The 17,733-nt window shown below is 36.7% G+C and overlaps 1 protein-coding gene across 6 annotated transcripts in view; it reads right to left on the bottom strand.

The window, feature by feature from the left end:
- SLC9A6 (solute carrier family 9 member A6) overlaps nucleotides 1-17,733 on the bottom strand; it is a 55,489-nt gene that overhangs the window by 30,177 nt on the left and 7,579 nt on the right. For all 6 annotated transcript variants that reach the window (XM_067723992.1, XM_067723991.1, XM_067723987.1 and 3 more), the window contains 7 exons: nucleotides 12,980-13,179; nucleotides 11,293-11,370; nucleotides 10,927-11,003; nucleotides 10,511-10,623; nucleotides 8,162-8,267; nucleotides 1,961-2,107; nucleotides 17-117 (listed from right to left, as the gene is read on the bottom strand). In XM_067723992.1, the coding sequence (XP_067580093.1) occupies nucleotides 17-117; nucleotides 1,961-2,107; nucleotides 8,162-8,267; nucleotides 10,511-10,623; nucleotides 10,927-11,003; nucleotides 11,293-11,370; nucleotides 12,980-13,179 (822 nt within the window). The remainder of the gene's footprint in view (nucleotides 1-16; nucleotides 118-1,960; nucleotides 2,108-8,161; nucleotides 8,268-10,510; nucleotides 10,624-10,926; nucleotides 11,004-11,292; nucleotides 11,371-12,979; nucleotides 13,180-17,733) is intronic.

Raw genomic sequence — 17,733 nt, forward strand, 5'->3', positions numbered from 1 at the left:
GGAAAAAGTAACCTACCTGTGAAACCCCATGCTTCAGCCAAGAGGAAGGTACTCCAGGACATCAAGAAGAACAGGCCTGTCTCCAACAACTGGAACTCTCGTAATTTGGTGAACTTTGTCACGTAAGACTGTCAAGGTTGATAACAAGATCTCATAATACAGAAGTGTGACTAGAAAAAATAGTAGTCGAAGCAAGGCAAGCATAAAAGCAAAAGAAGGGTTCTCCAGTCTCTAACACAAAAGTCACAGAATAAGGAGGTACCAAAGCAAAGAAACTCTGAATACAAGCATTGTACTAAGGAGTCAGCAGCCTTCCCTTCCACGAGAAAGTCCTATAGCTTAGTCCATCCAATTGTTTTACGGGTATCACATGCCTTGCTAGAAACCACACAGTAAAGAATAGACATGACAGTAAAGGACAGGAGTGACAGATCAGATACGCAACATGCCAACTCTATTAATTTGTGACCCAAAGCGAGACGGCTTCCATAATGATAGCAATTTATATCTATTAAGAAATATGTCATTTCCATGAGATTTCATGTTCATTTAATCCTCTAACACCTCTGTGATGTGGAGTATTCCATGATGAAGAAACCGAGGCACGTCCCTCACTCATACTAGTCTAACAAGTATATGTTACTTGCCAGTGGAAGGGCCCGTGTCAAGCTGTGGCGAATCTCAGGCTGGAGTCTACATTCTCTTCAACAACTGTGTACTACAACACAAAGATTAAGTTCCTCAAGGAACTTATGCTAGGGAAGAAATCCTGGTCCTTCTTCAGAACTCTTTTCACTGTCCTTTTATGCCTCAGTTCGTCTGTAAAAAGCCCGAAGACAAGTTTCTTCCACCACAAAACTGAAGTATAGAAAATGAATATATTCTCAGAAAAAGTACTTGTTTTATATGAAAGTACCTTAGAAGTTTTAGAGCTGGAAGCCCTTTAGAGATCAAGCCCCACTCATCTTCCCTGCTGTCCCAGCCCTCTACCTTCCTACACTGAGGTCCCATGAGGTGAAGTGTCAATGCTTCTATATCAGAAGCTCCAAAAGGCAGAGGCCACGTCTGTCTTGTTTATCTTTGATACACAGGGCATAGCATGTGGCATGCAGCAGGCAATCAAGAAATTTTTTTGAAGAATGAAACACTGATATAAAAAGGAAAACTGAAGTTCCAGAATTTTAGGGATATTTGCACTTAAAGAATCCAATAACAAAATTTAGATCCATTTATTAAACTATCATTTTCTATTATATTTTAACTTATTATATTTTAACTTAAAACTACAATGAGTAAAAAAAAGAGGGTTGTTTTTGAATGAATACAAGATTGACTTACTCAATATTTCTAACAGCAAATTAGTGGCAGTGCATAGGACTCGAGAGCAGAAGGTTAAAATCGGTGACAGCTGAGATGAACTCCCAGCTATCCTAACCTGGGAAACTTATTTTGTTCAACTGGCATCGAGGTCATACATTCCTATTTGTCCTATTAAACGAAGAGCAAAATACTGCCAGGATGAACAGCCGTACAGAACAAGCAGAGGCTCTTTGGAATATATCTACCTCTATATCAATTTAGTCTACAACCTTAAAGTTCACCCCCATATAAAGCAGAAACTAACACACCATTGTAAAGCAATTATACTCCAATAAAGATGTTAAAAAATAAATAAATAAATAAAGTGGATGGATCTTAAAAAAAAAAAAGTTCACCCCCAAAGGGTCACTGTGTCCAATTAGAATTCTGTAGTGAGTGTTTGAGGGCATGAAGTCCTACACAAAACAATGAAATTCTTTTATTTATTGGTAAAGATGATTGCCTAATGTTTTCAAACCAAGTACTTGTTTATAAGGTTCATAATTATAACACTATGTCAATTATGGAACTAGTGGAGACCATGGAACACAGTATTCAATGACTCTGTGAGGTTAACAAGAAAAGATAAATAGAATAAAAGGATATTAAAGCTGTCACCACTCCAGTAGCAGCACCCATCGCGAAAGAGCCACTGAAGATTCCAAGGAAAATCCCGATAGACTTGAACATGGCTGTGACATCAAAGGTGTGGCTGTTGTCTCCAGCTGGCTGGTATGCTACTATTGAGCTACAAAAGAGAGGTGGTTCTTACTTCTAGAGGCAACTTTTACTTTTAAAACATTATCTAAAAAAAGAGTAAAATAAATTTAAAAAAAATTACCTACTGTAGAGCTTGAAGATGAAATCAGAGGGTATAAAAACCAAAAACTTTGGATTTGAATTGCCAAAATAAGGTTGGACCAAGCCTTTTCCTCCAGCCTCAAGATACTGTGCAGTACTATTCTTTTGTGACTCTGTTTATGACTTACCGGTACTGAGTGCCTGAAAGCCCTAATGTACTAATGTGAACAAACTAATGAAAAATTCCCCGTATTTCCAACAGAGGCATAAGAATATAAAGAATATTGTTCAATACTCAACCCGGTCACATTTTGTTTTTCCTGTGGGAAAAAAAAAGATGACTAAAGTACCCTTTCAACTTTTAGAATACCAGAATGGGCCCAATGCCTCCTATCTATTCATTCACTGAAATGGACTTTTATAGATAAAAGGGCTTGAAAGGCCTGCCAAGGAATTAGAATCCACTTGACAGTACTTTTAGCATACCCAGCTGGATCCTCCACCTCGAACTTCTGAAAGAAAGCCACTCTGTAAGAGGCCAAGACAAGCAATTAGAAGGGACACTCTCCATCTTGAACTCACAGTTCAAACCTAGTCTAAAAATACTTCTTTTAGAACAGTCGCCCCAGGAAGTAAATACAGCGGAGAAAATCACTGTTGCTAGTGGGTCTCTGGCAAGAGCACCTACCATTACTAAATCAGTTCTCATCTCAGTTAATTGAGGTGCCAGTGTTTTTATAATAAATCCAGACTCAAAGACATCATGCAAGTCATGTCGAAGAAAAGAAGCAGAAAAAACACATTCCGAAGAATATAATGAATTCTCCCTGTGGTTACTGCAATGTTTTTATGGTTCAAGGCTAAAAAATGGCCTTGCTATATACCATGTTTACCAAGTTCTCTTCATACCTCGCTGGTTAAACTAAAAAACAGAACAAAACAAAATAAAATCTAAGACCAAGCTAAAATTTCCTAATTTTACCTATTTTATTGAAGTATGACTCTAACATGAATTTCTGGTAATGGCATCTAGAAATTTCTGAGACTCAATCTGAATTGAAAAATTTAAACATTTGCATTTAAATCTTCAAAGTGACCAGATCATTTTGGGACTGGTAGATTTGATATTATTTCAGTGAATAGGAAATGGCCTTTAATGTCATGCTATCTTACCTACATATAAAGGGCTCCACCACTGTAAATGAGATTTGACTACATTATAGCATGAAAATATAGTGGCTGGCTGGAGAAAAGAAAGGATATTGCTACAATAACCTTCCTCCCTGGCGATAGTTTTCAAAATGCCGGCAAGAACAAAATATCGATGCCATGCCTCCTGAGACTGCTTTCCCTGGATTGGTTCATGGAAATTCAAGATTCACACTAATCATTATTTTATTCTTTAATCACTAAAATGTATAAGAACACAGGAAAAGCATGGTGGGCTGAGAAGAGGTGACAGGTTTGTTTTCTTCCTTTTCAGTCAAATGTTGGCCTCTGGATTGAAATCTTAATTCATCTTTTCTACATCAGTCAACATTTTATCTTGAGGCAGTAGCATTTTTATGAATACTTAAAAAAAATCCTGAGAGTAATACAATGTACAATTTAGGGGGGAAAAATCACCCCATCATTCCACTGCCCTGACAGATCTATTATTTTCCTTCTGTATTTCTTTCCCCTCTTTTTGTTACATGCATGCTATTTCATGTTTAGTTGTAATCATAGTGAACATATGGTTTTGAATTCTGCTTCTTCAACTGACAATGACGTAAGAATTATTACAGTCTAACCATGGTTTTTTAAGACTTCAAAAATGATCCAAATGGATATAACATAATTTATTTAACCATTTCCTCTCTGTCGGACATTTCAAAGTTTTGCTTCTATTATTTTTGCTACTATAAATAACAGTGTGAAAGAACTTATTTGTGCTTTCTACAAATTTTGGACGATTTTCCTGTGCTACATTCCTAGAAATAGGGTATTACTATACCTATGGCTCCTTTTACATGTTGAACAATGGCTTTCAAATAGATCTGTATTACATTTCAGGAGGGAAATATGACTACATCTCTCAATGTTTTAGTGATCATATCCATTGGCCTAGAAATTCTACTTCTAAAAAATATCCTACAGAAATACTCTCAAGGATTCACACAGATTTACACATAAATATGTTCACTGCAGTGCTATTCGCAATAGTACGATATTAGAAAACACCAAATATTAATCAACAGGGGGTTGGAGAGGTAAATTTGTAGTGCATTCATACAATGGGATAATGGAGGTATTAATACAGTACAATGTCTATGTGAAAAAAGCAAGTTACAGAAAAGCATGTATAGTGCTATGCCTCTTTCTGTTTAAAAGTTAATATATTTATATGTATGCTAATATCCTAATGGAAAAAATCTGGATTAAAAACCTTAATAGTGGTTATTTCTGAGAGCTGAAATTTCAGGAATTTTCTACTTTCTAAGTCAACCACTTTGAATATTAATTTTATTATCATAATGATAAAATATAAAAGAGTAGGTAATACCAATTTCAATGTCAACAACAATGTACAAGTGATATAGTTTTACAACTCCAGGGTGTCTCAATCCTGGCATTATTGATATTTGGGGCCAGATAATCATTTGTTGGGTGGTGGGTGCTGTCCTGTGTATTGAAGGATATTTAGCAGCACCCCTGGCTTCTACCCACTAGATGCCAGTAGCAACCTCCTCCCATTCATGATAACCAAAATGTCCCCAGACATTGCCAAATATCCCCTGGTTGGGGGGCGGGGGGCTGCAAAACTGTCCCCGGTTAAGAATGACTGTACTAGACCATTACCAGCAGTAACTATTTTCACTAACAATTTTTTTTCTTGTTAACTGAATAGGTAAAAATGGCCACTAATTTAATATGTATATCTCTGATAACCAGTAAAGTTAAAGAGTTTGTCAGCCATGTTTGTTTACTCACACTTATATTCTATAAAATGTAAATGACCCTAAAAACATATTTTAAAGTAGTATGAATTTAGGTCTCCAGGGTAATCATGGTATATCCATTCAGAGGTATGCTATGCAACTTAGACTTCATCTCTAACTAGGTATGTATGACACTGTATCAGTACACACAGCTCTACCTCATACAGCAATATATGAGGGAACCAGTTTCACTCCACCCTCACCAGATTAAAAGTATTAACGTTAACAAAAAAAAAAAAGTCACTGCTAACCTAACAGGTCAAAAAGCAAACAAAAACAACTTCCAACATAAATTTCAAGAACAGATGTCTTAACCTGTTAATTGCCAAGCAGAAGTCCTTCAGAAAGGGGCCCCCCTCTTTGTAAAAGGCTGTTTCTATAGAATATACACATTAGAAAATCATCAAACAGAAATCAACACAAGGTAGACTATTTCTATCTAACGTACTTTTAGAGGCAAATGAAAGATGATGAAAAACATAACGCCGAGCACTCCAGCTAGTGACCTCCCATAGCCAGCAACATCACTGGTTTCCCTTCATCTTTTGGGCAGGAACTCATTTGCTCACTTCTATTAAGATACTTACACAGCTAATGATTCCCCGGGTATGATACTCTTTAGATACAGTCCTTCTCCACCACACTTCCAGCAGACTATGGAATGAGTTAACTCGTCGCCTGTGAATCTAGAATAGTACTAGCTATGTACCATCCTTAGGAAAATTGAGGAAAGAATCACTTGAATCGTTCTCTACAAGGCTTAAATTCTCTCACACGACCCTGTTTGAGAAAGGTTGCAACAGAAGGACAAGAAGTCCTTTCCTCTTTGTGAGACGTGTAACGGAAAGGGCATTCTCTTTCTAACACATTTATTCTTCACCAACACTGATACGTACACCCCCAAGCTCAAAATTTTCCGATGAGTTTTCTTCTTTTAATACTATTCAACTGTTCTTAAAGTTGCAGGAAATAAGTTACTTTATTAATGGAAAAACTAAGGCACAGGGCACATCAGCTTAAGATAGGACCAGAAAGGAGATTTTTCTGACTCTTAATCCATTAGGGCAATGAGGAAGGAACACGTATTAGTAAATGATTAAGTAGCAGAATAATTATCTAGGATGGCGAATTGATGCTAAAAGTAACTGCCTGCACCCTATTCTCTTCGTCTGGTAGCACTGGTGATCTTACATGTTCTTATGTGCTGAAAACTTCAACAATCTTTGTAGCTTCATTTTTTTTTATAACATGTAAGTTATAACCACACTATCCATTTCTTCCTCCCTTCAAACAATAGAAAACTTTTACTTTGCACCTATCATCCTTGAAGGTACATACATTTAGTATCAATATTAGTTCTAGCCTTTGGGCTTTATTTCTTAAATTAAATTTACATTAGTTGTAGACAGCTGCAAAAAATCTGGCAATAAATATGGTGGAGGGGGTAGAATTTATATACATTACATTCACAAAAGAAGATTTGATCTTTTGCACATCTTCATAAACAACATTTAAGGGATTAGTGTTACATCTCAGAAAGGATAATTTTCACTTTGCTGTTAGACAATGGGGGCAATCAAGCTGTGTAAACCAGAGTCAGTGACTGATTACTCTTTTATAGTTAATGAAGTGGAAATTAAGGAGAGAAATAAAAGTAAGGAGGAAAGGTGAAGGGGTTTTACTTCTCTCTTGTAGAAAGTTCTGGTGTGGAGTAAAGGCAACTGTCTATAGGGTTAGATATTTGCTTAGCAGGACTGAGTTGGCAGGACTGAGTTCCTCAGAGGTTCAGACCCATTCTTTCACCTGCAAACACCTTCTGGTAGCATGTATAGTAATTTCTATAACTAGATTAAAATATTGCTCATTTTCATTATCTTTAAAACGTGTATTATTTAATACTTCTAAAAATTAAAAAGTTTCTGAAATGATTATGTTAAATAAGAGAAATATGAATTAAACTATGAGGTATTTCTCAATCATCAAATTGGCAAAGATACCAAAGTCTGACAAATACTCTGTTGGTGAAGCTATGAGGAAACAGGCACTCCCACAATTTGGTGGTTAAAATGCAAAATAGCATAATACCTTTGACAGGCAATTTAGCAATGTAACAAAATTACAAATGTATTTACCCTTTAAGCCACTCATCTCACTTCTGGGAATTTATCCTACCAATATACCAGTGCATATATAAAACAGGTTAAGTTCAAGGTTAATCACTGCAGCATTATTTGGGATAGCAAAGAATTGAAAACCCTTTATGATTCCACCAATAGGAGACTGATTAAATAAACTATAGTACAGTTCATAGAATACTATGCACCTGCAAACAAAGAATGAGAAAATTCCTTGTTTTGATACAGAAAGATCTCCAGAATATAGTTATGTGAGAGAAAGTCAGGTAGGTATAGAACATATACAGCATGCTACTTTTAAAATAAGAAATAAGAGGCAAATAAGAATATTTATTCATATGTGTGCTTACATTTGAATAAAGAAATACTAGGATACACAAGAAACTAATAAAATGGTTACCTATGTAAGGGGCTACGGGGACAGGTGGATGAGGACAGGAGTAAGAACGTGACTTTTCAATGTATACCCTTCTATATCGTTGTGATTTTTGAACCATGCGAATATACATGTACGCCAAAAATTTAATTTGATGAAAAACTAAAACGTCCATGTTATAATATTAAAACAGAATACAAAATTATACATACACTACAATCACAACTATGTAAAAATACTATGCATAGAAAAAAAAGAATTTTAAAAAATGTCCTAGAATGTTTACAGTAATTGTCTTTAGGTGTCAGGAGTACATATCATTTTTTTCCCTTCCTTTTCTTCCGTGCATTTTCCACGTTATCTATAAGTATATATTTCTTCAAGAGGAAAAAAATGCTTCAGTTTTTCAAATGTTTCCATTCATAATGCACTTCACTCAATAAGTGACTTTTGGTTCTTAGAACCCTAACATTCAATATACAGAATATAATAAGAAAACAAACACTTACGAAGACAGCACTATGGCAACAGCATCATTGAGGACACTTTCACCAAAAAGAAGTGCATAGAGTTCAACATCAACTTGAAGCTCGTGGAATATGGCAAGAACAGTCACTAGCAAGTAGAAAGAGTCAGAGGAATATTAAGACATTACAAATATAACATTTTTCCCTTCACAGATGATCGTAATAGCTATTTAGAAATTCATTCTTCATCTCAGAATTCAATCCTAATAAACATTCTCTTACCATATCAAAGATTCAGTAATTTTATGTCAATATTTTTCTTTTCCATAACTGTGTACCTGTAATATCTCCCTTCTCTCTCTTACAAACACCTGAAAATAACCTTGGAGGACTGAGTTGGCCTACATTCTTCATGCAAATGCTAATAATCTTGTCTTGTACATTTCTTTTCCATAAAAAATACATGCAGAATTTCTTACAGACCAGGTGATCATTAATCTTTGATGAAGAAAACTATTATGAAAAGCATTTCCTGCTGCAAACTTCATTTTTTCCTCGGAGCCTTACAACTCACTTCTATTTGACTTACAAATTTCAAGCACACCAGTTTAGCAAAGACAGTAGGAAATGAAAACACAAGTTTGGTTTTCGGTTGGGATAAAATTTATGACCAGAATTACAGCTGCTATATTTAACTTAATAAGAATCCAATCATCAGGCTATTACAGCTTGAGAAGAAAAAAAACCTTCTCTTAGGAAACAATTACATGAGAATTCTTAGAAAATCAGAAGAGACTGAAGTTGCATTATAACTTTAATTGCTGAGTCACGTACAGCTCGCTTGCTAAATAAACCCAAGCAGACATGAAAGATTATTATAACCAGAGTTGGGAGAGCCTCTTCAAATGCCAACCAAAAAACAGGAAGCTTGTATTTTAAAAGATATAGTTTCTACTGCAAAGCATTTCATCTGGAATATCCTGATATCAAAGCTAACCAAGAGAAGGAGAAAAGGAGGGCAGGAGCAATGCTGTAGAATTTTAAAAAGAGAACCTATGGCTCATCCTTCTATCAAGTGAACAACTGCAAAATAATAGAATTATTATATGGGCAAATACCTATATAATTCAGAAGAAATATAACTATCCAGCTTTATATAAGCAGAACAGTTTTGCTTGAGCCATCCAGGCAATACTCCCACCAAAACAAAACCAGTTTTAAGTAATGTAGCCAGTCCAACTGACTCAGGTTTCTCATAGATTTTGAAAAGTCGAGGACCTTGCTTCTAGTAAGAGAACACGGAAAACAGAGACCACTGGCTTCCTGCAAAAACCATCCCAACTTCATACTGATAATGGGAACAGCTACAAACAGTAAGGGGGCAGCCCTGACTATCTTTAAGGAGGCGATTTGCTTTTCAGTTCTAAAAATGCCAAACTATACAAATACCTCTCTAAAATGTCCTCTGAGCTTCTAAAATCATCTCTTATAGAGTACAGAGCATATTTTCCTACTTTCTATAACACCCTGTGTTATCAGAGTTAACACAGGAATTCAGAGATAACCTTTGACTATGCTGGATGATAATTAAAGATTATTAACTTACAAGGTCAAAGGGTAAAAGAGAACAAACCTCTACCAAGGATCTAAAATCTAGCATCAGTAAAAGAAAACTTGCATCTTTAGTTCAAAAAATGCAGTCTCTGCTCTTCAGCCTATATATTCTCTAAGTTCTCAATCTGAATGTAGCTGTGAAGCTCACCAATACTATATTAGAAAAACTACAATCTAACTTATCTAACTCAATACAATTAAATTCATTCTCTAGTCATGCTAATATCAAAACTATTTTATAATCCAAAAGCCAATTTTATAAAAACAATTCTTTAATGTATATTACTGCCCACCAATGACCCCAAATCACACTTGTTCTAGCACAACAGCCTTCTAACAATCATTTTAAAACTTTTTTTCTTACTCTTAAATGCAGATGGCTGAATGTAAACAGATTTTTAGGGATCTGTTTTCTAGAGGCTTGAAAGGAAATGTATAGTTATTACCCATCTTAACTAATATAGTTCATCTTCTATACCCAGTCACTAGGGATAGAGACCAACCTGAATTTCTGAAGAAAATACCTTACGGCCCTCATTTAAACATCATCAAATTGTGGACTAGTAATAGGAAATACAGTAAAAAGAAACAAATGTGTGCTTAAGCCAAAAGGAGCCATTAATTTTGTTTTTTCCGTCCACAGTTGGAAAGTATAGTAAGATGGGGAGTACCTAATCCTGAATTCTACACCTCAAAGGAAGAAATACGTACATGTGTGTTGATGGAAAACCACTGTACAACTTAAGTACTTAAGCTCCACACTCATGTAAAACATACCTGGATCAGTTGCTGATACGATAGCACCAAACAGCAGGCAATCTGTAAAGTAAAAATCTCCCGCAAGTTGTCCAGTTACTTTCATCAGTGTTACACAGCCATACATTATTGATCTGTTCAATAAACATATGTCTACTTTAGAAAAAAAATCAACTGTTAAAGAAGTTACAATACAGTAAGAACAGAAAGATGGGTCTACTGTAGTACTTTGTGACTAATCCCAAATTTACTGCATGTCATTTAAATATGGTAACGCCTTAGCCTTAAGGAAAATTCAAACAACTTATCTGTGTGAATACATTTTATTGCAAAAGTTCTTGGACACGTTCGAGAATACAATACTGCAGAAGTCAAATATGTATTATTGTAAAATGATAATTTGAAGGCTAAAAGTGTTTTAAGCTTCAAGTACTTACCCAATTACGAAACAAGAAATTGCGGTTCCAAGAAAAGCATACGCTAAGATAGACCCAAGGTTTCGAAAGAAATGTCTCTGACGGAAAAAAAAAAGTTACACCGTGTTAGAATACTCACCAATTATTTAAAAAAGAAAAGGTTTTCTATTCTAGTGTGCTATGCTAATATTAAATGCATTATTCATTCAAGGAAATAAGTAAGAGAAAGAATTTTTGTATGGGCATAAACTTCAGCATGTCAAAAGGATAGGAGAGGGAGGAGGGAGAGGAACCTGGAAGGAACTGCCTGTTTCTGAAGGTGTCGAAGATGATAAAGTCCATGGAGTTTAAGGCTGTTCAAAGTATATGAAATACAAAAGCACTTACTCTTTTCAGACTATATCCCGCATAAAATATGATAGGAGGAAGTAATATGTTGAAAAATACTTCTGGATCAAAAGTAACCTGTTAAAATAAAGAGTTCTTTTAGATGAATTCCCTCAGAAGATTTCTTATTACATTATCAAATGAGCAAAAAGAAAAAAAGATTAAATGTTAAACTGGCAAAAGGCAAGAATATTACCACTGTGGTAAGTGAAAAATATTTCATATAGGATAGCTGTTATTCCACTTCTCAACCAAATGACAAGGAGATGATGGCGTTGGAACAATCAGTTAAGTCCTATCTGTGCAAAGTATCTTAAAATACCATGATAGCAAAAATTTTTTAAATAAGAGAAAGTATGAACATGTCTGCTTTAAATAAGAGACCCAAAACTGGCAACATAAAATTTGGGGGTACAGCATTGTTGTTGGCAAGAGGAAACAGACTTCTTGCATAGGTAACATCTCTAAAGGTATATAACATAATATTGTGGTAAAAAGTTTCTGCACAAGTCAGATTTCTAGTCCTGACAGCCCATTCCTTTTTTTTTTTTTGCGGTACACGGGCCTCTCACTGTTGTGACCTCTCCCTTTGCGGAGCACAGGCTCCGGAAGCGCAGGCTCAGCGGCCATGGCTCACGGGCCCAGCCGCTCCGCGGCATGTGGGATCTTCCCAGACCGGGGCACAAACCCGTGTCCCCTGCATCGGCAGGCGGACTCTCAACCACTGCGCCACCAGGGAAGCCCCAGCCCATTCCTTTTAATACCTATTTCCTATAATAATACAGACGCCCCCTTCTGTTCATAAGGCTGTAGTATTTGACATGAACACAGAGCAGCTACACATACTCATGCTAAAATTTCATTTCCTAGAACTCTTAAGGAACTGGAATTTTCCACAGGTGGAAAAAAACCTCTTGCTGCAAAGTAAACTGTAAGTTCGTATGAAATTTTTAAAAGCATTAAAGATGGTCAGGAACACAACCAAGTAGCTATAAAAGCCAAGTCCTGCCAATGTAGAGGGCAGAAGTGGAGGCAAATGGCCAAGGGTGGGCGAAAACAGAGCCATGAGCAAAGAGGCCCTGAGAAGCTTCAGGATGGCAACTATGGGGAGGACAGGAGAAAGCAGCTCCAGGAATGTCTGGAAGCCAGTAAGACTGCAACCCAACCTACATCAAGCTTCACGCACACCATGGTACAGTACCTGATACTCAGGCTGAGGCCCCTGAAGTTGTGCCAGATTATGAATCAAAGAAAGATTAACTTGTGCTCAGCACAGAACACAATCAAGGCAAGAAAGAATTCAAAAAAATATTAATGGAATATTTTAGGTATTATCAAATAAACTCAATGTGCTGAAGTACTATAAAACTCTAAGGGCCATAAGCAAATTGAAAGAAACACTTATAAATTCTGCTTCACTCAATACTGGTCACCATTTATTACAACTGTAAACACTACAGAGTGAAACAAAAAGGGTTGTAGTACTTAGCCTCAATCAGAAAAGCAAACTATAGACATGTCAATTTCCTTAGCCTTGCATTACATTCGTTAATTGCGGTTTTACTCCATTTGAAAAGACTGATTATTCTAAATATCATTAAAAATGCATTATTTTTCTCCTGAATCACTTTGCTGCTATTATATACCTTAAAAAAAATCCAAAGATTCCCTTTAACGAAGAACTTACCTTTCTAAGCATTTCATTATCTTGAACGTTATTGAGCTCATGTGAACTGATCTCTCCTTTCAGCGTATACTCATAAAATTTTCCACTAACATTTACCAATAAGGTAGTTGGGCTTGACTGCACTTCACAGCTCAGGGTCACATTATTCACATCACTTGGAACATGAATGCCATATCGAAGCACAAGGCCCACCAAAAGACCTGGAAATAATAAAAGAATAATATAAGCTCTTCTTTCAGACAGAGACTACTTCTTTTGTACCCCACACATACCTTTGAATTGATAACAGAAAACCTCTTATGATAGTCCCTTGTGATTCTAAACTCATTTTTAGACCAAATGAAGTTACATTTTAAAGTATTACTAAATTCACAAATCTAAGAGTTCGATATTCATATAAGCCAGTGGGACAGGAAGGGAAAACATTCCCTAGGGTAACAACGTGTATCATTGCGTCCCTAGATCAAGATATAAATAAGTGATTAGGAAGGTAACAAAATGAGGAAATACCTTCAAGTCATCTGTACACAGAATATGCTCCAAGGTGTCCCAACCTAACTGTGTAATCATGTTAGAAATGTGTTTACCACCTCCATCCATCAATTCACAAGACTTAAACACATGCATTTCTCAAGTTATTCCTAAATCACATGGCTGGCCAAATAACACAAATTTTACAAATTGGAAAGTCAATAATTTTTCTAGATTGAGTTCTTCTAATACTAAAAGGTGAGATTTTAATTTTAAAATATGTTTCAAAATCAAAACATGGAACAGAAGTCCTGACTTTGACACTATGATGTCAATGTATTGCTGGAATTTTACTTAGATCATCATATTGACATTCAAATATGCACAATGATCTAGGTACTATAAACCTATACTGATCAAAATGTTTAATAATGATCTTATTGAGATATAATTCTATACAAAGTTTACCCTTTTAAACTGTACAATTCAGTGGTTTTTAGTATATTCGCAAAGTTGGATATTGATCACTACTATCCAATTCCAAAACATTTTCATTGCTCCACAAAGAAACCCTAGACCTATTAGCAGTCACTCTCCATTTCCCCCACCCTGACTCCCATCCCCTGGCAACCACGAATCTACTTTTTCTCTATGCCTATTCTGGACATTTCATATAAGTAGAATCCTACAATATGTGACCTTTTATGTCTGGCTTCTTTTACTTAGCATAATGTTTTCAGGGTTTATCCATATTGCAGCATGTATCAGCGCTTCATTCCTTTTTACGGTCAAATAATGTTCCAGTGTATAGATATACCTCAACTGCAAATTGAACTCAAACGTCTGGAACTTTCCTTAACTCCACTATTAGTGGCATTTTACCTTCCTGTCTCCTTTCTCCTTTCTCTTTCACCCTAACCAGTCAGCCTTTCTTTTAATATATATGATTGGACTACTATGCTAAGTAGGCCCCCGGGGTTCACAGATGAAAACAAGGTCCCGCCTTCAAGCAGCTCTCAGTCCAGTTGGTGAAAACAGACTGAATAAACAATTATAACACGATATGTGTGTGTGTGTGTGTGTGTGTGTGTGTGTGTGTGTGTGTGTATACACACACACACACACACACACATATATACAAGGTATTATAAAAACAGAAAAGATGTACCTAAGGAAGCCTGAGGGAGTGGGACATTAGGAAAGTCTTTCCAGAGGTGTCACCTAAGCAAGTAACAAAGTAAGAGAAAATGGTTGTCCAGGTAGGAGGAATAGTAGTACATACCCAGTCAAGGAAGAGTGAGAAAACACAGCCCGTTTAGGGGATCATAAATAGTTCAGTATGGCTGGGATATAAAGTGGCAAGAGTTGAGGTGTGAAACAAGAGACCTCGCATGTTGGGGAAGGGAGTGTAGACTTTGTCCTGAAAGCAAAAGAAAGCCACAGAACCATAGATGTCAAAGGGCTTGACATCAGATTTTTATTTTAGCAAGACTGGTCTAGACTACAGAGGTTCAGAAAGGTCAGATAGAAGGCCACTGAGGTCATTCACGCACTAAGAGTGCAGGGCCTAATCTAAGAGAGCAGAGATAGGGAGAGAGGGGGATTTTTTTTAGAAAGTATTATCTTGTAGAAGGATGTGGTGACTGACTGGACTGGGAGGAAGGGAGATGAAAAACTAAGAGGAACCTAAATTGACTTGGCAACTAGGTGGGTAAGCTGGCCTAGGCAATCGGGGGGTAGGAGGGCCAGTCAGTGGGACAGGGAACAGACTTACAGGGGGAAATGCGCAGCTCCGTTTTGGACATGTTGAGTTTGATGTACCTGTGACACATGCACAGTTGAGTATGTGGGATCCGGACCTCAAGGAAGGGGGTGGATCTGGACTGGAGATATACACTTAGCGGTCATAAGATGGTTGAAGTGAAGCACAGATGGGATTACTTAGGGAGCAAACAAAGCGGGAAGAGGACTATGGATATATGCTCGGAGTTTTATGCCAAAATTAAGGGGTTGGTAGAGGAGAAGGAGATGATGAAGGAGTCTAAGAAGGAAAAGCCACAGGAGTAGGAAGAACAGAGGAGGAAGTGGTGAAAACTAGTAAATGCTGCAGCAAAGTCGAGGAAGACAGGCATTAAGAAGTGTCCATTGGGTTTGGCAACAAGGAGGTCATAGGTGACCTTGCTAAGAGCAGTTTGAGTGAAGAGGTGGGAGCAGAAGCCAGAGTGGGAAGCGATAAAGCAGAAACAAACGGCGAGTGTAAGAGCAGTAGTTGGCTGAGAAGGGAGGAGGAAGCAGAGATGAAGGATCCTTCTGGTCAACTTACAGTCACATGTATTTTTTTAAAGTGAGCAGCAACGAGTAACTGGTAAACAGTACAATGACATCGACTCTAAAAAACGTTTTAACAAAGGTTCAGATTTAAAATAAATGAAAGATAAAATATTTGCAAATCATATCCTGATAAGGGGCTAATATCCAAAATATATAAAGAACTCATACAACTCAAAACCAAAATAACAATCTGATTAAAAAATGGGCAGAGGATCTAAATAGACATTTTTCCAAAAAAGACACACAGATGGCCAATGGTACATAAAAAGATGCTCAATATCACTAATCATCAGGGAAATGCAAATCAAAAGCACAATGAGATATCACTTCACACCTGTTAGAATGGCAATTATAAAAAAGACAAAAAATGGCAAGTGTTGGCAAGGATGTGGAGAAAAGAGAACCCTTATGTGCTGTTGGTGGGAATGTAAACTGGTGCAGCCAGTATGGAAAACAGTATGGAGGTTCCACAACAAATTAAAAAAAGAGCTACTATATGATCCAGCAATTGCACTTTTGGGTATTTACCCAAGGAAAATGAAAACATTAACTCAAAAAGCTATACGCACCCCTATGTTCATTGCAGCATTATTTACGATAGCCAGGATATGGAAACAACCTAAGTGTCCATTGATGGATGAATGGATAAGATATGGTACATATACACCATGGAATATTATTTAGCCATGAAAAAGAATGGAATCTTGCCATTTGAAACAACATGGATGGAGCTCAAGGGCATTATGCTAAGTGAAATTAGTTAGACAAAGAAACACAAATACCGTATTCTCTCTCTTATATGTGGAATCTAAAAAAAAAATAAAAAACAAAGCTCAATAGATACAGAGAACAGATTGGCGGTTGCCAGAGACATGGGGATGGGGATGGGAGGTGGTAGAAATGGGTGAAGGGGGTATAAATTTATTTAAAATTTAAAAATAATAAATGAAAGATACACTTTGAAAATATCTCACCTCCAAAAAAAGAAACAAAATTAAAAAGTGATGGCTGGATATCAACCGTGTTTGACAAACATAACCTGGGAGAGAAAAGGCTATCAATCCATAGTCATCCTGCCTATATGATATAGGGACAGCTCTTTTCTCTACTATCTCACAAGACCTTCTAATTAAGATGTTCAGTAGTAGTAAGTTGTCCCATTACATTTATGTGTAAAAATCACAGTTAAGCTACTACAAACAGTAAAAATATCAGCATAAATTCTTTCCATATCCCCAAGCTTGACTGTGTAAGGAAGAGTACCCACTGGTTCTACCACGCCCTGACCCCATGCTGAAATGTCACTGGGTGCCCTGAGGAGGGCTCAGCACTTGGACAAATCTGAAACACACACCTTGGCAGTTAGAACACCAGCAAGGAGAATAATTACTTAGGTTGGAAAAAATCAAGATCCTTTTATAAAAGCATCAGACAGCTGAAAAATTGGAATTTCTTTGAATACAGTTGACAGATCAAGTTAACTTGGGTTCTGTGAAAGGTCAAATCCTAATCACAGAGTTAAAGCAATTCTCACTAAACAGAAAGTACACAAAAGGAGTGCTTTGTTAAGGGGATAAGGCAGAAAATTCTAGCCTCCTACATAGATAGAGGCACAAAAACTACTGATATCATGAAATTTAAAATTATCACTAACAGGCAACAAAGAGTACAACCACAAAGAGATATCTTTCACAAAACAGAGAAGTCCCATTCCTCCTACACATTCCTGACCCTCTTGTGCTGGAGACCCTCCCAGGGATACAGAACTCAGTATCACCCAAGGCCACAACACTGTATGAGCAACACTGTATGAGTCTCACAGTGGAAATTGGTTTTCTAATGGATTTCAGCACATTCTTCCAGATTATCACACTAGAAGCCTCTAATAGTCAAAAATATGGAAGGAACATCACTGGGGTATTGAGTGTGGCCAAAATTGATAAGATTTCTAC

The sequence above is a fragment of the Pseudorca crassidens genome, chromosome X, assembly GCF_039906515.1.
Source record: "Pseudorca crassidens isolate mPseCra1 chromosome X, mPseCra1.hap1, whole genome shotgun sequence".
Classification (NCBI taxonomy): Eukaryota; Metazoa; Chordata; class Mammalia; order Artiodactyla; family Delphinidae; genus Pseudorca; species Pseudorca crassidens.